At 46.5% G+C, this 20485-nt stretch overlaps 1 protein-coding gene across 3 annotated transcripts in view; it reads left to right on the top strand.

Annotated features, from left to right (window-relative positions):
• Window positions 1-20485, top strand: part of nr1h3 (nuclear receptor subfamily 1, group H, member 3) — a 76549-nt gene that overhangs the window by 36257 nt on the left and 19807 nt on the right. For 2 of the 3 annotated variants that reach the window (XM_043706319.2, XM_043706316.2), the window contains 2 exons: window positions 9600-9869; window positions 13337-13542. In XM_043706319.2, the coding sequence (XP_043562254.2) occupies window positions 9600-9869; window positions 13337-13542 (476 nt within the window). The remainder of the gene's footprint in view (window positions 1-9599; window positions 9870-13336; window positions 13543-20485) is intronic. The other variant, XM_087996832.1, reaches the window with a different exon arrangement.

Genomic DNA, 20485 nt, shown 5'->3' with positions numbered 1-20485 from the left:
TAGAATGAAGCGTGAATGAGTCGGTCTTCACACAGTGGCTAACAGAGCAAACAGGTGGCAAAGCAAAAGGCACTGGAGATGGAGAAGCTCAGAATACTGCGGACTCGGAGGAGGAAGCAAGAGGCACCATAATAATTCTGTGATTCTGAGTTTGCAGCAAGGGATTGTATGGGGAATGGTTGGTGAGAGCAAGGGAAGGGAGATAAAAAAAAGAGGGTCAGTTACACTTTCACACCGTCCTCATTTCAAGGGGAAAGATAATGACAGTCAGTAAAAGTTAGTGGGTGTGCGAGAGGAACATGTGCATAGGGTAAGCCAGGAAGCCAACGTCGATTTTCCTGCTCCTCGGATGCTACCTGACCTGCTGTGCTTTTCGAGCACCACACTTTTGATTCTAATCTCTGACATCTCCAATCCTCACTTTTGCCTATTTTGACCTAGCAACACGAAAGGAATGGTATTATGTTTCCAGGTCAGGATGGTGAGTGGCTTGGAGAGGAACTTGCAGATGGTTAGGAAGGAAGGGGTTAGGGGATAGTTCTTGTAGGGATGTGGTGGTTAGTAGATAGGTCAAGAGGAGTCTAGTGGATTTGTGAGAGGGAAAGATTAGGGATGTATTTCCAAGGGAGAGGTGATATAAAGTTAAGACACCATAGCCCTCAAAGACAGATGGGGCATGGATAGGGTAAATAGGCAAAGTCTTTTCCCTGGGGTCGGGGAGTGCAGAACTGGAGGGCATAGGTTTAGGGTGAGAGGGGAAAGATATAAAAATAGACGTAAGGGGCAACTTTTTCACGCAGAGGGTGGTACGTGTATGGAATGAGCTGCCAGAGGAAGTGGTGGAGGCTGGTACAATTGCAACATTTAAGAGGTATTTGGATGGGTATATGAATTGGAAGGGTTTGAAGGGAAATGGGCCGGGTGCTGGCAGGTGGGACTAGATTGGGTTGGGATATCTGGTCGGCATGGATGGGTTGGACTGAAGGGTCTGTCCATGCTGTACATCTCTATGACTCTATAACTTAGGGTCACCACACCTCAGATGAGGCAGAGGTTGAAATGAAGAGTCATTTATGGGAACTTCAGCCAATGTGGGAATTGAATCCATATTTTTGGTATCCCTATGCATCATAATTCAGATGGCCTGCTGACTGACATATACAAGTGGGACTGGTACAGGTAGTCAAGCTGAGGATGTTTTCAGGTAGAGAAAGGGTTAACCTGACAGGATTTACTGATTTGTATTAGTGCAACAGGGATTAAGCACCACTGAGTCATATAACAATTTCAGGAACTTAAACATGATGTTGCAGGCAACATCTGCCACCTACAGGCGAGATCAAATAGAGCTCAGCAAACAGACAGAGAGAGAGAAAGAGCTCCATATTGATCAGAGACAGAGAGAGAGAGAGCGATCTCCCCATTGATCAGAGAGAGAAAGCTCTCCATTGATCAGAGAGAGAAAGCTCTCCATTGATCAGAGAGAGAAAGCTCTCCATTGATCAGAGAGAGAGAGCTCCCCATTGATCAGAGAGAGAGAGAGCTCTCCATTGGAGCAGCATCTGGGGATACTTTGGAGCATTCGCGAGATGGACACTATCGTTGATAGCATATATAGAGAGGTGGTCACACTGCAGACACAGACTCCACAGGCATGAAGGGAACGCTAAGCAGGCAGTGCAGGAATCTCCTGTGGCTACTCCCCTGAAAAACAGATACACTGTTTTGGATACTGTTGAGGGGAATGGCCTCTCAGAGGATAACAGCAGCCGCCACATTCACGGCACCATGGTTGGCTCTGCTGCAAAGGGTGTGAAAGATAGGCATAGAAATGCTATAGTTACCTTTAGTAAGGTGTTTAATAAGGTTCCCCATGGTAAACTAATGGAGAAAGTGAAGTCTCATGGTATGCAGGGTGTTCTAGCTAGGTGGATAAAGAACTGGTTGAGCAACAGGAAACAGAGAGTAGTAATTGAAGGGAGTTTCTCGAAATGGAAAAAGGTGACCAGTAGTGTTCCACAGGGATCAGTATTGGGGCCACTGTTGTTTGTGATATACATAAATGATCTGGAAGAGGGCACTGTTGGTCTGATCAGTACGTTTGCAGATGACACAAAGATTGGTGGAGCAGCAGAAAGGAGAAAGTGAGGTCTGCAGATGCTGGCGATCAGAGCTGAAAATGTGTTGCTGGAAAAGCGCAGCAGGTCAGGCAGCATCCAGGGAACAGGAGAATCGACGTTTCGGGCATAAGCTCTTCTTCAGGAATGAGGAAAGTGTGTCCAGCAGGCTAAGATAAAAGGTAGGGAGGAGGGACTTGGGGGAGGGGCGTCGGAAATGCGATAGGTGGAAAGAGGTCAAGGTGAGGGTGATAGGTCAGACTGGGGTGGGGGCGGAGAGGTCAGGAAGAAGATTGCAGGTTAGGAAGGCGGTGCTGAGTTCGATGGATTTGACTGAGACAAGGTGGGGGGAGGGGAAATGAGGAAACTGGTGAAATCCGAGTTCATCCCTTGTGGTTGGAGGGTTCCCAGGCAGAAGATGAGGCGCTCTTCCTCCAACCGTCGTGTTGTTGTGGTCTGGCGATGGAAAGCATGAGGGACTGTCAAAGAATACAGGAGGATATAGATAGACTGTAGAGTTGGGCAGAGAAGTGGCAGATGGAGTTCAATCCAGGCAAATGTGAGGTGATGCATTTTGGAAAGTCTAATTCTAGAGTGAAATATACTATAAAAGGAAGAGCCTTGAGAAATGTTGATAAGCAGAGAGATCTGAGAGTTCAGGTCCATTGCACAGGTGGATAGAATGGTCAAGAAGGCATATGGTATGCTAGCCTTCATTGGACGGGGTATTGAGTATGAATGATGGCAGGTCAAGTTAAAATTGTACAAGGCTTTGGTTCAGCCGCATTTAGAATACTGTGTACAGTTCTGGTCGCCACATTACCAAAAGGATGTGGACGCTTTGGAGAGGGTGCAGAGAAGGTTTACGAGGATGTTGGCGTATGGAAAGTGCTAGCTATGAAGAGAGGTTGAGTAGGTTAGGATTGTTTTCATTAGAAACAAGGAGATTGAGGGAGGACCCGAATGAGGTCTACAAAATCATGAAAGATATAGACAGGGTAGATAGAGATAAGCCCGTTATTGAATCCCTGGGTGAGGGATTCAATAACGAGAGGTCACGCATTCAAGGTGAGAGATGAAAAGTTTAAGGGGGATATACACGGCAAGTACTTTACACTTTACATAGAGGGTGGTAGGTGCCTGGAACACGTTGCCAGCAGAGATGGTAGAGGCAGGCACGATAGATTCATTTAAGGTGCGTCTGGACAGATGCATGAGTAGGTGGGGAGCAGAGGGATACAGATGCTTAGGAATTGGGCGATAGGTTTAGACAGTGGATTTGGATCGGGTCAGGCTTGGAGGGCTGAAGGGCCTGTTCCTGGGCTGCAAATTTTCTTTGTTCTTTGTACCGGAGATTCAGTTGTGAGGGGAATAGATAGGTGTTTCTATGACACAAACAACAGTCCAGTATAGTGTGTTGCCTCCCTGGTGCTAGGGTCCTGGATATCTTGGAGCGCTTGTAGGACATTCTGGAGGGGAAAGGCAAACAACCACTGGTTGTGGAACATGTTGGTACCAATGACATCGGTTAAAAAAAAGGATGAAATCCAAAAGGCAGAATAGTGAGAACCAGGAAGAAAGTTGAAATGTAGGACCTCAACAGTAATTATCTCAGGATTACTACCAGTGCTACGAGCTAGTCAGAGCAAAAACAGCAGGATATATAGGATGAACACGTGGCTGAAAGGATAGTATGGGGGGAGGGTTTCAGATTTTGGGGGCATTGGGATCGGTCTTGGGGGAGGTGGGACCTGTACAAACAGGATGGCTTACACCTGGGCAGGACGGGGACTGATGTTCTTGGGGTACCAACTGAGACTTGGTAGAGTGGTTCGGGGAGGGTTTAAACTAATGCGGCAGAGGGATGGGAACCAGAGGAGTAGGGTAGTAGATGCAGAAATTGAGGGAGAGGTAAAAACCAAGGCAAAAATGACTAAAAACAAGAACAGGCAGGGAAACCGTGCTGAACAGAGCAGGGGAGATGGTCTGAAATACTTGTGTTTCAATGCGAGAAGTATAATAGCCAGGGTAGATGAACTCAGAGTTTTGGTTAGTGCTTGGGACTACGACATTATTGGGATTACGGAGATTTGGCTGAAGGAGGGACAGAACTGGCAGCTGAATGCCCCAGGATTCAGATATTTCAGGTGTGATAGAAAGGGACGTAAAAGGAATGGGGGGAGTTTCATTATTGGTAAAGGAGTATCTCATAGCTGTACTGGGGGAGGATACATCAGAGGATTTGTGCAGCAAGGCAATATACATAGAACTCAGGAATAGGAAAGGTGAAACCACACTGCTGAGGGTCTACTACAGGCCTCCCAACAGCCAGCAGGAGAGAGAGAGGAGAGAATATGTCGAAAGATTTTGGGATGATGTAAAATACAGCAGGGTTGTTCTGGTGGGAGATTTTAACTTTCCCTGCATTGACTGGGACTCAATTTGTGCTCGGGGCTTGGATGGAGACAAAAAAAACTGCAGATGCTGGATTCCAAAGTAGACAAGCAGGAGGCTGGAGGAACACAGCAAGCGAGACAGCATCAGGAGGTGCAGAAGTCAACATTTCGGGTATAATCCTTCTTCAGGAAGGGGCAGAAATTGTAAGGACTATTCAGGAGGGTTCTGTAAACACTAGGAGAATGTGAGGACTACAGATTCTGGAGATCAGAGCTGAAGAGTGTGGTGCTGGAGAAACACAGCAGGTCAGGCAGCATCCAAGGAGCAGGAGAATCGACGTTTTGGGCATAAGCCCTTCATCCTCATTCCTGATGAAGGGCTAATGCTTGAAACGTCGATTCTCCAGCTCCTTGGATGCTGCCTGACCGGCTGTGCTTTTCCAGCACCACCCTCTTCAGCAATGTGTAAACAGTCCAACCAGGGAAGGGGTCATAATGGACCTGGTGTTGGGAAATGAGCCTGGCCAGGTGAGTGAAGTTTCGGCAGGAGACCACTTCGGGAGTAGTGACCATAATACCATGAGTTTTATGATGCACATGGATAGGGATAACAGTAGTCCTCAAGTGAAGGTGTCAAAGGCGAACTTCAACAATATTAGACAGGAATGGGAGAATATTGATCGGAGGCAGCTGTTTGAAAGGAAATTTACATCAGACATGTATTTTTTTCAAATGGCAGTTGATAAGCGTTCAGATGTGACATGTTCCTACGATAATGAAGGATAGGTATGGTAACTTACGTGAACCTTAGATGACCAGGGAGGTTATGACCTTGGTCAAAAATAAAAAGGAAGCGTACATGGGTCTAGGAGGATGGGAATTGATGAAGCCCTTGAAGTATATCACAAGAGTAGGAAAGAACTTAAACAAGGAATGAGAAGGGCTAAAAGGAGTCATGAAAAGTCATTAGCAAACAGGATTAAGGAGAATCCTAAGGCTTTTTACACATATATAAAAAGCAAGAGAGTAGCTAGGGAAAAGTTAGGCCCACTCAAGATCAAAGGAGGGAATCTATTTATGGAGCCATAAAGAGGTAGGTGAGGTCTGAAATGAATACTTTGTGTCAGTATTCACCGAAAAGAAGGAATTGGTGGAGGATGATCTCATGGCAGGGAGTGTCAAGGTTCTAAGCCATGTTGCCATTAAAAAGGAAGAGGTGTTGTATGTCTTAAATAGTATAAATGTAGATAATCCCCACTCTCCTGATCGGATTTATCCCAGAATATTGAGGGTGGCAAGACGAGAGATTACTGGATCATTGACGGAGATCTTTGTATCCTCTTTGGCCACAGGTGAGGTCCCAGAGAACTGGAGAATTGCCAATGTTGTCCCATTGTTAAAAAGGGTAACAGGAATAATTCTGGAAATTACAGGCCTGTGAGCCTCATGTTGGTGGCAGGGAAATTATTGGAAAAGGTTCTCAGGGACAAGATCTTTATGCATTTAGAAGCAAAAGGGCATTCGTGATAGACAGTATGGTTTTGCGCAGGGGAAGTCGTGCCTCACTAGCTTGATAGAGTTTTTTGAGGAGGTGCCAAAGATGATTGATGAGGGAAAAATTTCCTGATGAAGGGCTTTTGCCCAAAATTTCGATTTTCCTGCTCCTCGTTCCTGATGAGGGGCTTCTGCCCGAAATGTCGATTTTCCTGTTCCTTGGAGGCTGCCTGACCTGCCATGCTTTTCCAGCACCACTCTAATCTTGACTCTGATCTCCATCTGCCTAGCCGAAAAGCAGTTGTTGTCGACATGAACTTCAGTAAAGCCTTTGACAAGGTCCCTCATGGCAGATTGGTACAAAAGGTGAAGTCACATAGTATTGGGGTGAGCTGGCAAGGTGGGTACAGAATTAGCTTAATCATAGGAGACAAAGGATAGATGTTTTTCAGAATGGGAACTTGTGACTCATGGTGATCCACAGGATCAGTACTGCTGTCCGTGGTCTCCATAAGTGTTTTGGAAGAAAATGTAATTGGTCTAATTAGTACGTTTGCAGATGATACAAAGATTGGTGGTATAGCAGGATGATTGTCAGAGGATACTACAGGATATAGATCAGTTGGAGGCATGGGCAGAACACGGCAGATGGAGTTTAATCTGGACAAATGTGAGGTGATGCACTTTGGAAGGTCAAGTTCAGAGAATGGCAGGACCCTTCGGAGTATTGATATGAGAGGGTCTTGGGTATGTCGGTCCACTGATCACTGAAAGTGGCAGTGCAGGTAGTTAAGGTAATAGAAAAGGCGTATATATCATACTTGCATTCATTGGAAGGGGCATTGAATATAAGGACAGACAGGTTACACTTTGTAGAACTTTATTTAGGCCACATTTGGAATATTGCATACAGTTCTGGTCACCACACCACCAGAAAGATGCGGATGCTTTGTAGAGGGTACAGAAAAGGTTTACCAGGATATTGCTTAGTGTGGGGGATTTTAGCTCTGAAGAAAAGTGAGATAGAGTGGGTCTGTCTTCACTGGAATGCAGGAAGTTGAGGGGTGTGACCTGATAGAAGTTTAGAAGTTTGTGGATGGCATGGATAGAGTGGGAAGTATGAAGCTTTTTCCCAGGATGGAGAGATCAATTATTAAGGGGCACAGGTTCAAGATGCGAGGTGGGGAATGTTTAAAAGAGATGTGTGAGGCAGGTTTTTCACACAGAGTGGTGAGTGACTGGAACGCGTTGCCAGAGGAGGTGGTAGAAGCTCCCCATTGATCATAGTGAGAGAGCGAGAGAGAGAGAGAGCACCCCCATTGATCATAGTGAGAGAGCGAGAGAGAGAGAGCACCCCCATTGATTATAGTGAGAGAGTAAGAGAGAGAGAGAGCCCCCCATTGATTATAGTGAGAGCGAGAGAGAGAGAGCTCCCCATTGATCATAGTGAGAGAGCGAGAGAGAGAGCACCCCCATTGATCATAGTGAGAGAGTAAGAGAGAGAGAGAGAGCCCCCCCCATTGATTATAGTGAGAGAGAGAGAGCACCCCCATTGATCATAGTGAGAGAGTAAGAGAGAGAGAGAGCCCCCCCATTGATTATAGTGAGAGCGAGAGAGAGAGAGAGCTCCCCATTGATCATAGTGAGAGCACGAGAGAGAGAGAGAGAGAGCACCCCCATTGATCATAGTGAGAGAGTAAGAGAGAGAGAGAGCCCCCCATTGCCCCCATTGATTATAGTGAGAGAGAGAGAGCACCCCCATTGATCATAGTGAGAGAGTAAGAGAGAGAAAGAGCCCCCCCATTGATTATAGTGAGAGAGAGAGAGCACCCCCATTGATCATAGTGAGAGAGAGCCCCCCCATTGATTATAGTGAGAGAGAGAGAGCACCCCCATTGATCATAGTGAGAGAGTAAGAGAGAGAGAGAGCCCCCCCATTGATTATAGTGAGAGCGAGAGAGAGAAAGAAAACTCCCCATTGGTCAGAGAGAAACTATCATGTATTAGAGAAGAACTGAAGACTGCAAGCATCTGTAGGCCACTCAGTCCCTTAAACCTTATTGAAAATTCAATCTGATCCTGGCTGCTCTGTTTGTGACCTATAACTCGCTTTCCTTTCTGTCCTTCCCTAATCCTCGAATCCCTTGTGATAACTCAGCATTGACAGATTCAGTGGTTGCAGGGGAATGGAATTTCAAAGGCCAATGGCCCCCTGAGAAAGGAAATTTCACAACTTCATAGAACATAGAACATAGAAGAATACAGCGCAGTACAGGCCCTTCGGCCCTCGATGTTGCGCCGATCCAAGCCCACCTAACCTACACTAGCCCACTATCCTCCATATGCCTATCCAATGCCCGCTTAAATGCCCATAATGAGGGAGAGTCCACCACTGCTACTGGCAGGGCATTCCATGAACTCACGACTCGCTGAGTAAAGAACCTACCCCTAACATCTGTCCTATACCTACCCCCCCTTAATTTAAAGCTATGCCCCCTTGTAATAGCTGACTCCATACGTGGAAAAAGATTCTCACTGTCGACCTTATCTAAATCCCTAATCATCTTGTACACCTCTATCAAGTCACCCCAAACCTTCTTTTCTCCAATGAAAACAACCCCAAGTGCCTCAGCCTTTCCTCATACGATCTTCCTACCATATCAGGCAACATCCTGGTAAACCTCCTCTGCACCGGTTCCAGTGCTTCCACATCCTTCCTATAGTATGGCCACCAAAACTGCACACAATACTCCAGATGTGGCCGCACCAGAGTCTTATACAACTGCAACATGACCTCAGGACTCCGGAACTCAATTCCTCTACCAATAAAAGCCAGTACGCCATATGCCTTCTTCACCGCACTATTTACCTGGGTGGCAACTTTCAAAGATCTGTGTACATGGACATCAAGATCCCTCTGCTCATCCACACTACCAAGTATCCGACCATTAGCCCAGTACCCCATCTTTTTGTTACTCATCTTAAAGCGGAGAACCTCTATTTTTAAACTGTGCACCCTTCTTCCTCAATTTCCCACAAAGAAAAGCATTCCTTCAGCATCCATGCTGCCAACCCTGTTAGAATATTTCTCATTCGGTATTTCACATTTTTCAAACCTCCAATAAGTGCAGGCAAAACCACTTAACCTTTCCTCATCACAAAAGTCCCTTCAGCCTAGCAATCAACTGAGTGAAGCGTCTTTGAATTACCTCCAGTGCTAGAATATCGCTTCTTCAGTGAGAAGACTAAAACTGAACTCTGTACTCTTCGTGCAGTCTCAGCAATGCATTGTACAGTAGGAACGAGGCATCCCTATCTTTCTACTGTATTCTCCTTCCAACATTTTATTTGCTTTCCAGTTATTTGCTAGACCTGCATGCTTACTATTTGTTCTGTGTGTACAACCTGTTCACTGACTGCCTGTCTTATTGAGTGCATAACCTGTTCACTGACTGCCCTTCCTACATGTTGTGGAACCTGTTCCTTGACAGCATTTCTGACTCGGTGTGTAACCTATTCACCGACTGCCTGTCTTACTTAGTGTCTAACCTGCTCACTTACTGCCCCTCCTGTTCAATGTATTTTCTCTCAGGTGAGCAACATCGAGCAAAACGTAAGAAGGGTCCGGCTCCGAAGATGCTGGGGAACGAAGTGTGTAGTGTGTGCGGAGACAAAGCGTCTGGCTTCCACTACAATGTGCTCAGCTGTGAGGGCTGCAAGGGTTTCTTCAGACGTAGTGTGATCAAGAGTGCCCAGTATTCCTGCAAGAACAATGGAGAGTGCCAGATGGACATGTACATGCGCAGAAAATGCCAACAGTGCCGACTACGCAAGTGTCGACAGGCAGGGATGTTGGAGCAATGTAAGTCAGTGAAAAATGAACAGGAGCAATCTATGGAGCAGGAAACGTCGATTCTCCTGCTCCTTGGATGCTGCCTGACCTGCTGCGCTTTTCCAGCAACACATTTTTCAGCTCTGATCTCCAGCATCTGCAGTCCTCACTTTCTCCTAGGAGAAACAACACAGACATCAATCAGTGAGCATCTAACCAGTCAGTGCACAGATACCTCACTATGAGATGGGGCACTTAAAGATACCAGTCACTGTACCGAGAGAGGGGACTGAAAGATGCCACTCAGTGCACAAATATCACTGAGAGACCGGGGGACTGAGAGACACCACTCAGTGTACAGATATTTCCCTTCGAGAGAGAGGGTCTGAAAGATACCAGTCAGTGCACAGATATCTCACTGAGAGACAGGGGACTGAGAGACAGCAGTCGGTATACAGATATCTCCCCGAGAGAGAGAGAGGGTTCTGAGAGGCACAAGTCATAGAATCATAGAGCTGGACAGCATGGAAACAGAGCTTTCGGTCCAAGTTTCCATGCCAACCAGATATCCTAAATAAATCTGGTGCCATTTGACCCATATCCCTCTCAACTGTTCCTATTCATGTACCCATCTAGATGCCTTTCATGTGTTGGAACTGTATCAGCCTCCACCACTTCCTCTGGCAGCTCATTCCACACACACATCACCCTCTGCGTGAAAAAGTTTCCCCTTGGTTCCCTTGTAAATCTTTCCCCTCTCACTTTAAACCCATGCCATCTAGATTTTGACTCCACCACCCTGGGGAGAAGACCTATTATAAAAAAAAACCTATTTACCCTATCCATCCCCTCACGATCTTCTCAATCTTTATAAGGTCACCCCTCAGCCTCCGATGCTACAGGAAAAACAGCCCCAGCCTAGTCAGCCTCTCCCTATAGACCATAAGACCATAAGACATAGGAGTGGAAGTAAGGCCATTCGGCCCATCGAGTCCACTCCGCCATTCAATCATGGCTGATGCGCATTTCAGCTCCACTTACCAGCGTTCTCCCCGTAGCCCTTAATTCCTCGAGACAACAAGAATCTATCAATCTCGGCCTTGAAGACATTTAGCGTCCCGGCTTCCACTGCACTCCGTGGCAATGAATTCCACAGGCCCACCACTCTCTGGCTGAAGAAACGTCTCCGCATTTCTGTTCTGAAATGACCCCCTCTAATTCTAAGGCTGTGTCCACGGGTCCTAGTCTCCTCGTTTAACTGAAACAATTTCCTAGCATCCACCTTTTCCAAGCCATAGCTCAAACCCTCCAACCTTGGCATCACCCTTGTAAATCTTTTCTGAACCCTTTCAAGTTTCACACCATCCTTGCAACGACAGGGAGACCAGAATTACACGCAATATTCCAAAACTAGCCTAATCAATGTCCTGTAAAGCTGCAACATGACCTCCCAACTCCTATACTCAATGCACTGACCAATAAAGGCAAGCATACCAAACACCTTCTTCACTATCCGGTCAACCTAGGACTCCACTTCATGAGAGAAAGTGGGGGCTGACAGATACCAGTCAGTGTACAGATATCTGTCTGAGAGAGAGGAGACTGGGAGACACCAGTGAGCATACAGATACCTCTCTCAGGGTGAGGGTCTGTGAAACATGAGGGAGTGTGACTGTTCTGAGATTAATGAGAGACTGCATTTTGTACTGTGTGACTAAACTGAGATTAGTGGCTGACTGTATTTAATATTGGGTAAAAACAATGACTGCAGATGCTGGAAACCAGATTCTGGATCAGTGGTGCTGGAAGAGCACAGCAGTTCAGGCAGCATCCGAGGACAGGCAAAATCGACGTTTCGGGCAAAAGCCCTTCATCAGGAATAAAGGCAGTGAGCCTGAAGCATGGAGAGATGAGCTAGAGGAGGGTGGGGGTGGGGAGAAAGTAGCATAGAGTACAATAGGTGAGTGGGGGAGGAGATGAAGGTGATAGGTCAGGAAGGAGAGGGTGGAGTGGATAGGTGGAAAAGGAGCTAGGCAGGTCGGACAAGTCCGGACAGGTCAAGGGGACAGTGCAGGCTGGAAGTTTGAGACTAGGATGAGGTGGGGGAAGGGGAAATGAGGAAGCTGTTGAAGTCCACATTGATGCCCTGGGGTTGAAGTGTTCCGAGGCGGAAGATGAGGCGTTCTTCCTCCAGGCGTCTGGTGGTGAGGGAGCGGCGGTGAAGGAGGCCCAGGACCTCCATGTCCTCGGCAGAGTGGGAGGGGGAGTTGAAATGTTGGGCCACGGGGTGGTTTGGTTGATCGGTGTGGGTGTCTCGGAGATGTTCCGTAAAGCGCTCTGCTGGGGGGCGTCCAGTCTCCCCAATGTAGAGGAGACCGCATCGGGAGCAACGGATACAATAAATGATATTGGTGGATGTGCAGGTAAAACTTTGATAGATGTGGAAGGCTCCTTTAGGGCCTTGGATAGAGGTGAGGGAGGAGGTGTGGGCACAGGTTTTACACTTCCTGCGGTGGCAGGGGAAAGTGCCAGGATGGGAGGGTGGGTCGTAGGGGGGTGTGGACCAGACCAGGTAGTCACGGAGGGAACGGTCTTTGCGGAAGGTGGAAAGGGGTGGGGAGGGAAATATATCCCTGGTGGTGGGGTCTTTTTGGAGGTGGCAGAAATGTCGGTGGATGATTTGGTTTATGCCGAGGTTTGTAGGGTGGAAGGTGAGCACCAGGGGCGTTCTGTCCTTGTTACGGTTGGAGGGGTGGGGTCTGAGGGCGGAGGTGCGGGATGTGGACGAGATGCGTTGGAGGGCATCTTTAACCACGTGGGAAGGGAAATTGCGGTCTCTAAAGAAGGAGGCCATCTGGTGTGTCCTATGGTGGAACTGGTCCTCCTGGGAGCAGATACGGCAGAGGTGGAGGAATTGGGAATACGGGATGGCATTTTTGCAAGAGATAGGGTGGGAAGAGGTGTAATCCAGGTAGCTGTGGGAGTCGGTGGGTTTGTAAAAAATGTCAGTGTCAAGTCGGTCGTCATTAATGGAGATGGAGAGGTCCAGGAAGGGGAGGGAGGTGTCAGAGATGGTCCAGGTAAATTTAAGGTCAGGGTGGAATGTGTTGGTGAAGTTGATGAATTGCTCAACCTCCTCGCGGGAGCACGAGGTGGCGCCAATGGAGTCATCAATGTAGCGGAGGAAGAGGTGGGGAGTGGTGCCGGTGTAATTACGGAAGATCAACTGTTCTACGTAGCCAACAAAGAGACAGGCATAGCTGGGGCCCATACGTGTGCCCATGGCTACCCCTTTGGTCTGAAGGAAGTGGGAGTGTGGGTGGTGTCTCGAACGTATGTGGAGAGTTCCTGGACTAGGGGGGGATAGGACAGTGTCGAGGTAGGTAGAGATGAGTTCAGTGGGGCAGGAGCACTGTATTTAATATTGGGTGACTGTGCTGGAATTAATTGACTGAAAATAATGTATGATTCTCAGCTAAGACTCTTGTGTGTTACAGGTGTCCTCTCAGAAGAACAAATCCGACTGAAGAAAATGAAGAAGCTGGAAGAAGAGGTGACAAAAACTGTGAGGGTGACCTCAAGCCCACTGTCTGGCTGGGGAATACCAAGACTTGATATTGCCCAAATTGAGATGATCAGAAAGCTGGTTGCTGCTCAACAGCAGTGTAACAAGCGTTCATTCAGTGACCGACTGAAAGTGACCGTAAGTGTTCAGGGCACTCATTGGTCAAGAATAGAATGCAGCGATTTTTCACACTTTTTCTATTGGCCTTTATGTGTAAAGTTAGATATTACGGCATGGTGGCTCAGTGGTTAGCACTGTCGCCTCAAGTGCCAGGGACCCAGGTTCAATTCCAGCCTCGGGCAACTGTCTGTGTGGAGTTGCATATTCTCCCTGTGTCTGTGTGGGTTTTCTCCACAGTCCAAAGCTGTGCAGGTTAGGTGAATTGGCCACGTTAAATTGCCCAGAGTGTTCAGGGATGTGTAGGTTAGATGCACTAGTCAGGGGTAAATTTAGGGGAGGGGAATGGGTCTGGGTGGGTTAGTCTTCAGAGGGTTAGTGTTGTTGTTGGGCCAAATGGCCTGTTTCCATACTGTAGGGGTTCTATGATGACAAGCACACATCCCTTAAACCCAGAACCATAAATGAATTTGAAATCTCCATACGCTGTACAAAATACTGCACTGGCAACCTTCCTTCCTATAGAGCTCGGAACAATTCTATTCTTCCAGCCATTTGTTTTGGTAAAACGGTCAGACAACTGATGAGTTGCATCAATCCATGTATTTTTTTTTTAATTTTCTTTGTCTCCACCATTTGTTCAAGGAAACCTTTTGCTTCCTCTCACTTTTCAGATAGTGTACATTGACACCAACTAATCTCACCCCATTCCATCCTTTAAACTTGATTAATTAATTCATCTTAATCTACAAATTTGGCATCTATCTGACAATGTGGAAAATTGAAGCAGGCCAAATCCAAACTGGCTAATAACTGCCCCATCAGCCGACTCTCAACCCTCAGTAAAGTGTGGAAGGTGTCATCAACAGTGCTGTCAAGCAGCAACTGCTCAGCAATAACCTGCTCAGTGACGCCCAGTTTGGGTTCCACCAGGGCCACTCAGCTCCTTGACTTCATTACAGCCTTGGTTCAAACATGGTCAAAAGAGTTGAATTCGATATTTGAGGTGAGAGTGACAGCCCTTGACATCAAGGCTACATTCAACAAGTGTGGCACTTTATACTGTCCTCCATCAAACACTCTCGGGACAGGGACACACGGGGGGTAGAAACAGAATGTAGCTCCTGCGACACTGTTCACCACCCCATTCAACAGTCCCATCATAGGAACAGCTTAGATTTGGATAAATGCACGGGATTACATTTTGGTAAAACCAACAAGGGCAGGACTTATACAATTAATGGTCGGGCCTGGGTAGGTTGTAGATAGAAAGACCTAAGTTTTCAGGGACATAAGTTTTTGAAATTTGACAGAGTGGTAAAGTAGGCATTTAGAGTAGACAGAGTGGCGAAGTAGGTATTTAGAGTAGACAGAGTGGTGAAGTAGGTATTTAGAGTAGACAGAGTGGTGGAGTAGGTATTTAGAGTAGACAGAGTGGTGAAGTAGGTATTTAGAGTAGACAGAGTGGTGGAGTAGGTATTTAGATTAGACAGAGTGGTGGAGTAGGAATTTAGAATAGACAGAGTGGTGAAGTAGGTATTTAGAGTAGACAGAGTGGTGGAGTAGGTATTTAGAGTAGACAGAGTGGTGAAGTAGGTATTTAGAGTAGACAGAGTGGTGAAGTAGGTATTTAGAGTAGACAGAGTGGTGGAGTAGGTATTTAGAGTAGACAGAGTGGTGGAGTAGGTATTTAGAGTAGACAGAGTGGTGAAGTAGGTATTTAGAGTAGACAGAGTGGTGGAGTAGGTATTTAGAGTAGACAGAGTGGTGAAGTAGGTATTTAGAGTAGACAGAGTGGTGGAGTAGGTATTTAGAGTAGACAGAGTGGTGGAGTAGGTATTTAGAGTAGACAGAGTGGTGAAGTAGGTATTTAGAGTAGACAGAGTGGTGGAGTAGGTATTTAGAGTAGACAGAGTGGTGAAGTAGGTATTTAGAGTAGACAGAGTGGTGAAGTAGGTATTTAGAGTAGACAGAGTGGTGAAGTAGGTATTTAGAGTAGACAGAGTGGTGGAGTAGGTATTTAGAGTAAACAGAGTGGTGACGTAGGTATTTAGAGTAGACAGAGTGGTGGAGTTAGTATTTAGATTAGACAGAGTGGTGAAGTAGGTATTTAGAGTAGACAGAGTGGTGGAGTAGGCATTTAGAGTAGACAGAGTGGTGAAGTAGGTATTTAGAGTAGACAGAGTGGTGAAGTAGGTATTTAGAGTAGACAGAGTGGTGGAGTAGGTATTTAGATTAGACAGAGTGGTGAAGTAGGTATTTAGAGTAGACAGAGTGGTGGAGTAGGTATTTAGAGTAGACAGAGTGGTGGAGTAGGTATTTAGAGTAGACAGAGTGGTGAAGTAGGTATTTAGAGTAGACAGAGTGGTGGAGTAGGTATTTAGATTAGACAGAGTGGTGAAGTAGGTATTTAGAGTAGACAGAGTGGTGGAGTAGGTATTTAGATTAGGCAGAGAGGTGAAGTAGGTATTTAGAGTAGACAGAGTGGTGAAGTAGGTATTTAGAGTAGACAGAGTGGTGGAGTAGGTATTTAGAGTATACAGAGTGGTGGAGTAGGTATTTAGAGTAGACAGAGTGGTGAAGTAGGTATTTAGAGTAGACAGAGTGGTGGAGTAGGTATTTAGAGTAGACAGAGTGGTGGAGTAGGTATTTAGAGTAGACAGAGTGGTGAAGTAGGTATTTAGAGTAGACAGAGTGGTGAAGTAGGTATTTAGAGTAGACAGAGTGGTGGAGTAGGCATTTAGAGTAGACAGAGTGGTGAAGTAGGTATTTAGAGTAGACAGAGTGGTGGAGTAGGTATTTAGAGTAGACAGAGTGGTGAAGTAGGTATTTAGAATAGACAGAGTGGTGGAGTAGGTATTTAGAGTAGACAGAGTGGTGAAGTAGGTATTTAGAGTAGACAGAGTGGTGGAGTAGGTATTTAGAGTAGACAGAGTAGTGGAGTAGGTATTTAGAGTAGACAGAGTGGTGAAGTAGGTATTTAGCACGCTTGCCTTCTTTGTTCAGACCTTTAAGTATAGCAGTTGGGACAACATGTTGAGGTTGTACACAATGTTGGTGAGGCCTCTTCTGGAGTATTGTGTGCGGTTCTGGTCTCCCTGTTATAGGAAGAGTATTATTAAACCGGAGAAGTTTCAGAAAAGATTTACCAGGATGTTGCTGGGAATGAAATAAGCTGGGACTTTTCTCACTGGAGCAGAGGAGGATAAGGGGGACCCGAATAGAAGTTTAAAATCATAAGGTGAATAGCAAAGGTCCTTTCTCTGAGAAAAGGGGCAGATGTTTAAGGTCAGAGGAAAAAGTTTTAAAAAGGACATGGGCCAACTTTTTTACACAGGGGAATGAACTGCCAGAAGTAATGACGTTTGGATACGTTTATGAATTGGAAAGCTTGGACCAAAGGGTCTGTTTTCAAGCCGTATGACTCTGTGACTCTAAAACTTGAAATCAATGGGAATTAGGGGGAAAACTCTCTGCTAGTTTTAGTCATACTTGTCATGTAGGATTGTGGTTATGATTTATGTTCGTCAGTCATCTCAGGTCCAGGACATCTCTGCAGGAATTCTTCAGGATAGTGTCTTAAACCCAACCATCTTCAGCTGTTTCCTCCATCACAAGGTCAGAGGTGGGGATGTTCAGCGATGATTGTACATGCCAGGCAATGACCATCTCCATCAAGAGGTGGTGGCAGTGTGAACACAACACAGGAGAGCAAACCTGGGAGTGAACAGTGGCAGGAGTCATCAGACAAATACTTGGAGAGTGGGTTTGGTCAAAGCAGGACTGAGGTCAGTCAGAAGTGGGACTGGAGTCAGTCAGGGTGGGACTGAGGTCAGTCAGGGTGGGACTGAGGGCAGTCAGGGTGGGACTGAGGGCAGTCAGAAGTGGGACTGAGGGCAGTTAGAGTGGGAGCAGAGCTGAATCTAGGGGCAGAACTCCAGAGGTGACGCTACGACTCAAAAAGCAGCATAGTCTTGGCTGCTCAGGAACCAGATTCTGAGTCTGAGTAAGTTGTGTCAGGAGGAAGATAGAGTACTTACTCTTGTTGTTGTCATTTGTTAGGAATAGAACAAGAATGAGAAATCTGATTTTGGTGGGTAGTAAGTAAGGTTGTATAATTGAGGAGTATAAAGGAAGCAGAAAATAACTTAAAAAGAAACAAGGAGGACAAAAAGACACTATAAAATGCCCTTCGAAATTAGGATTAAGGAGAACCCCACAGCATTTTATAGGTATATTAGGAGCTAGAGGGTAACAATGGATAGGGTAGATCAACTCAAGTATAAAGAAAGTAATTTATGTGTGGAACCAGAAGAAGTGGGTGGGTCCTTAATGAGTACTTTGCATTGATATTCACCAAGGAGAAAGACATGGATGCTAACTAAGTTTAGAGAGGGGTTTGTTCATACTCTAAAGCAGGGCAATATTAAGAAGGATGAGGTGTTCGGTGTCTTGAAAAACATTAAGGTAGATTATTCCTACGGCCTGATAGGATCTATCCCAGGATAGTGAAGGAGATAAGGGTGGAGATTTCTGAGGCCTTGACATAGATCTTTGTATCCCTTTTAGCCCCAGGTGAGATCCCAGAAGACTGGAGAATAGCCAATGTTGTTCCTGTGTTCAAGAAGGGCAACAGGGATAAGCCAGGAAATTACAGGCCTGTGAGCCTTACCTCAGGTTGGGAAATTATTGGAGGAGGTTCTCAAGGACAAAGTTTCCTTACATTTGAAGGAGAATGGACGTATTAGGGACAGTCAGCCACCATCATTACAATCATGAGGATTTCTGTTCCCAGTTCTGTTCAAAGACTGCTCCTTATCTTTATTACCTAAACCGCGTCCTCCATGTGCATTTTTATGTCCATTAGACTATGACTGAGAGATCTCCATTGGGCCATATTGGAGGTCTTCCCTTCTTTCTGACTGCATTTAGATTCAGGCATCAATCCCAACTTGCACTGTGCTTTCTTCCTCCCCAGCCTACTCTGCAACCTATTAACTCACTTCATTGTGAACATTCAACCAATGGTTAGACATACAAGTGACTTCTCCTGCATGTTCTGCAATAGTCGAAAATGTGTTGCTGGAAAAGCGCAGCAGGTCAGGCAGCATCCAAGGAACAGGAGAATCGACGTTTCGGGCATGAGCCCTTCTTCAGGAATGAATCAAAGGGCTCATGCCCGAAACGTCGATTCTCCCGTTCCTTAGATGCTGCCTGACCTACTGCGCTTTTCCAGCAACACATTTTCAGCTCTGATCTCCAGCATCTGCAGACCTCACTTTCTCCTGTTCTGCAATAGTCCCTTGATTCACTAAACCTCCCAAACTGTCACCCACTCTGACCAATTGATCTTTGGATGTCCTGTGTGTCACCAGAATACTAGTAGCAGTGCACTGTCAGAGGGAGCGCTGAATGCTCGGTGCTATTGGAGGGACAGTGCTGAGGCAACACTGCACACTGGGGGAGGCAATGGCCTCGTGATATTAGTGCTAGAGTATTAACCAAAGACCCAAGTAATGTTCTGGGGATCTGGGTTCAAGTCCCATCAAGGCAGATGATGGCATTTGAGTGCAATACAAATCTGGAATTAAGAGTCTAATGATGACCATGAAAAGGACACGGGACTGCTGAGGAGGTCAGGTAATATATTTGGATGGTTGCTTTACCCAAAACACTACTTAGGTTCTGGCTCCCACCCATCCTTCTTCTTTAACCAAAAAAGAAGGTTCCTTGTGCCGATCTGGTAAGATTACCATTTTTTTCAATAGTCTCTTTGGGAATTCAGAACAGTGGGAATGGACAGTTAGGGCAGTTGCATGCGCCTCCTGTAGGATGTGGGAGGTAAGGGTCACCACTAGTGTCCCCACTGACACTGTGTGGGAAGTGCACCCAACTCCAGCTCCTCGGAACTGTGTTAGGGAACTGGAACTGGAACTGGATGAACTTCGGATCATTCGAGAGGCAGAGGGGGTAATAGAGAGGAGTTATAGGGAGGTAGTCTCATCTCAGGTACAGGAAAAAGATAGATGGGTTATAGTCAGAGGACGAAAAGGGAACAGGCAGATAGTGCAGGGATCCCCTGCGACTGTTCCCCTCAATAATAAGTATACCATTTTGGATACTGTTGTGGGGGAATGACCTATTTGGGAAAGCCATAGTGGCCAGGTCTCAGGCACTGAGCTCAGCTCCGGGCTCAGAAGGGAAGTGGGGAGATTAGAAAAGAGCTAGTGGTAGAAGACTCTGTACTTAGAGGAATGGACAGGAGATTCTGTGGTCACGAATGGGACTCCAGGAAGGTATGTTGCCTCCCAGGTGCCAGGGTTCGGGATGTCTCTGATCGAGTCTACAGGATGCTGAAGGGGGAGGGTGAGCATTCAGAAGTTGTGGTGCACATTGCCATCAATGACATAGCTAGGAAAAGGGATGAGGATCTAAAAAGTGCTTTCAGGGAGTCAGGTTGGAAGCTAAAAAGCACGAGGAGCAGAGTAGTAATTTCAAGGTTATCACTGGTGCCACATGCTAGCGAGGTGAGGAACAGGGAGTGAGTGTAGCTAAACATGTGGCTACTGGGCTGGTGCAGGGGGAAGGGCTTCAGATATGTAGACCATTGGGGTACCTTCTGGGGAAGGTGGGACCTGTACCTTAAGACGGGCTGCACTTAAACTGGAGGGGCACCAATGTCCTGGGTGGGAGATTTGCGAGAGCACTTTGGGAGGGTTTAAACTAGTTTGACAGGGGGATGGGAACCAGACATACAGGTCAGAGGAGAGGAAGGTTTGTCTACTGAGTCAGTATGGGTGGAAGGCAGCAACAGGAAAGGAGCAGTCCCTTTATTGGGGGCTTTCTACAGACCCCCCCAATAGCAGCAGAGTGATAGAAGAACAGACTGGGCAGCAGATCTTCGAAAGGTGCAGATGAACAGAGTTATTGTTGTGGGTGACTTCAACTTCCCCAATATGGATTG

Source organism: Chiloscyllium plagiosum, unplaced genomic scaffold, assembly GCF_037043375.1.
Source record: "Chiloscyllium plagiosum isolate Xiang-an unplaced genomic scaffold, Cpla_swu_hap1 HiC_scaffold_18, whole genome shotgun sequence".
NCBI classification, from domain to species: domain Eukaryota; kingdom Metazoa; phylum Chordata; class Chondrichthyes; order Orectolobiformes; family Hemiscylliidae; genus Chiloscyllium; species Chiloscyllium plagiosum.
The sequence above is the reverse complement of the archived record's forward strand: the minus strand, read 5'-3'. Positions and strand labels throughout refer to the sequence as shown.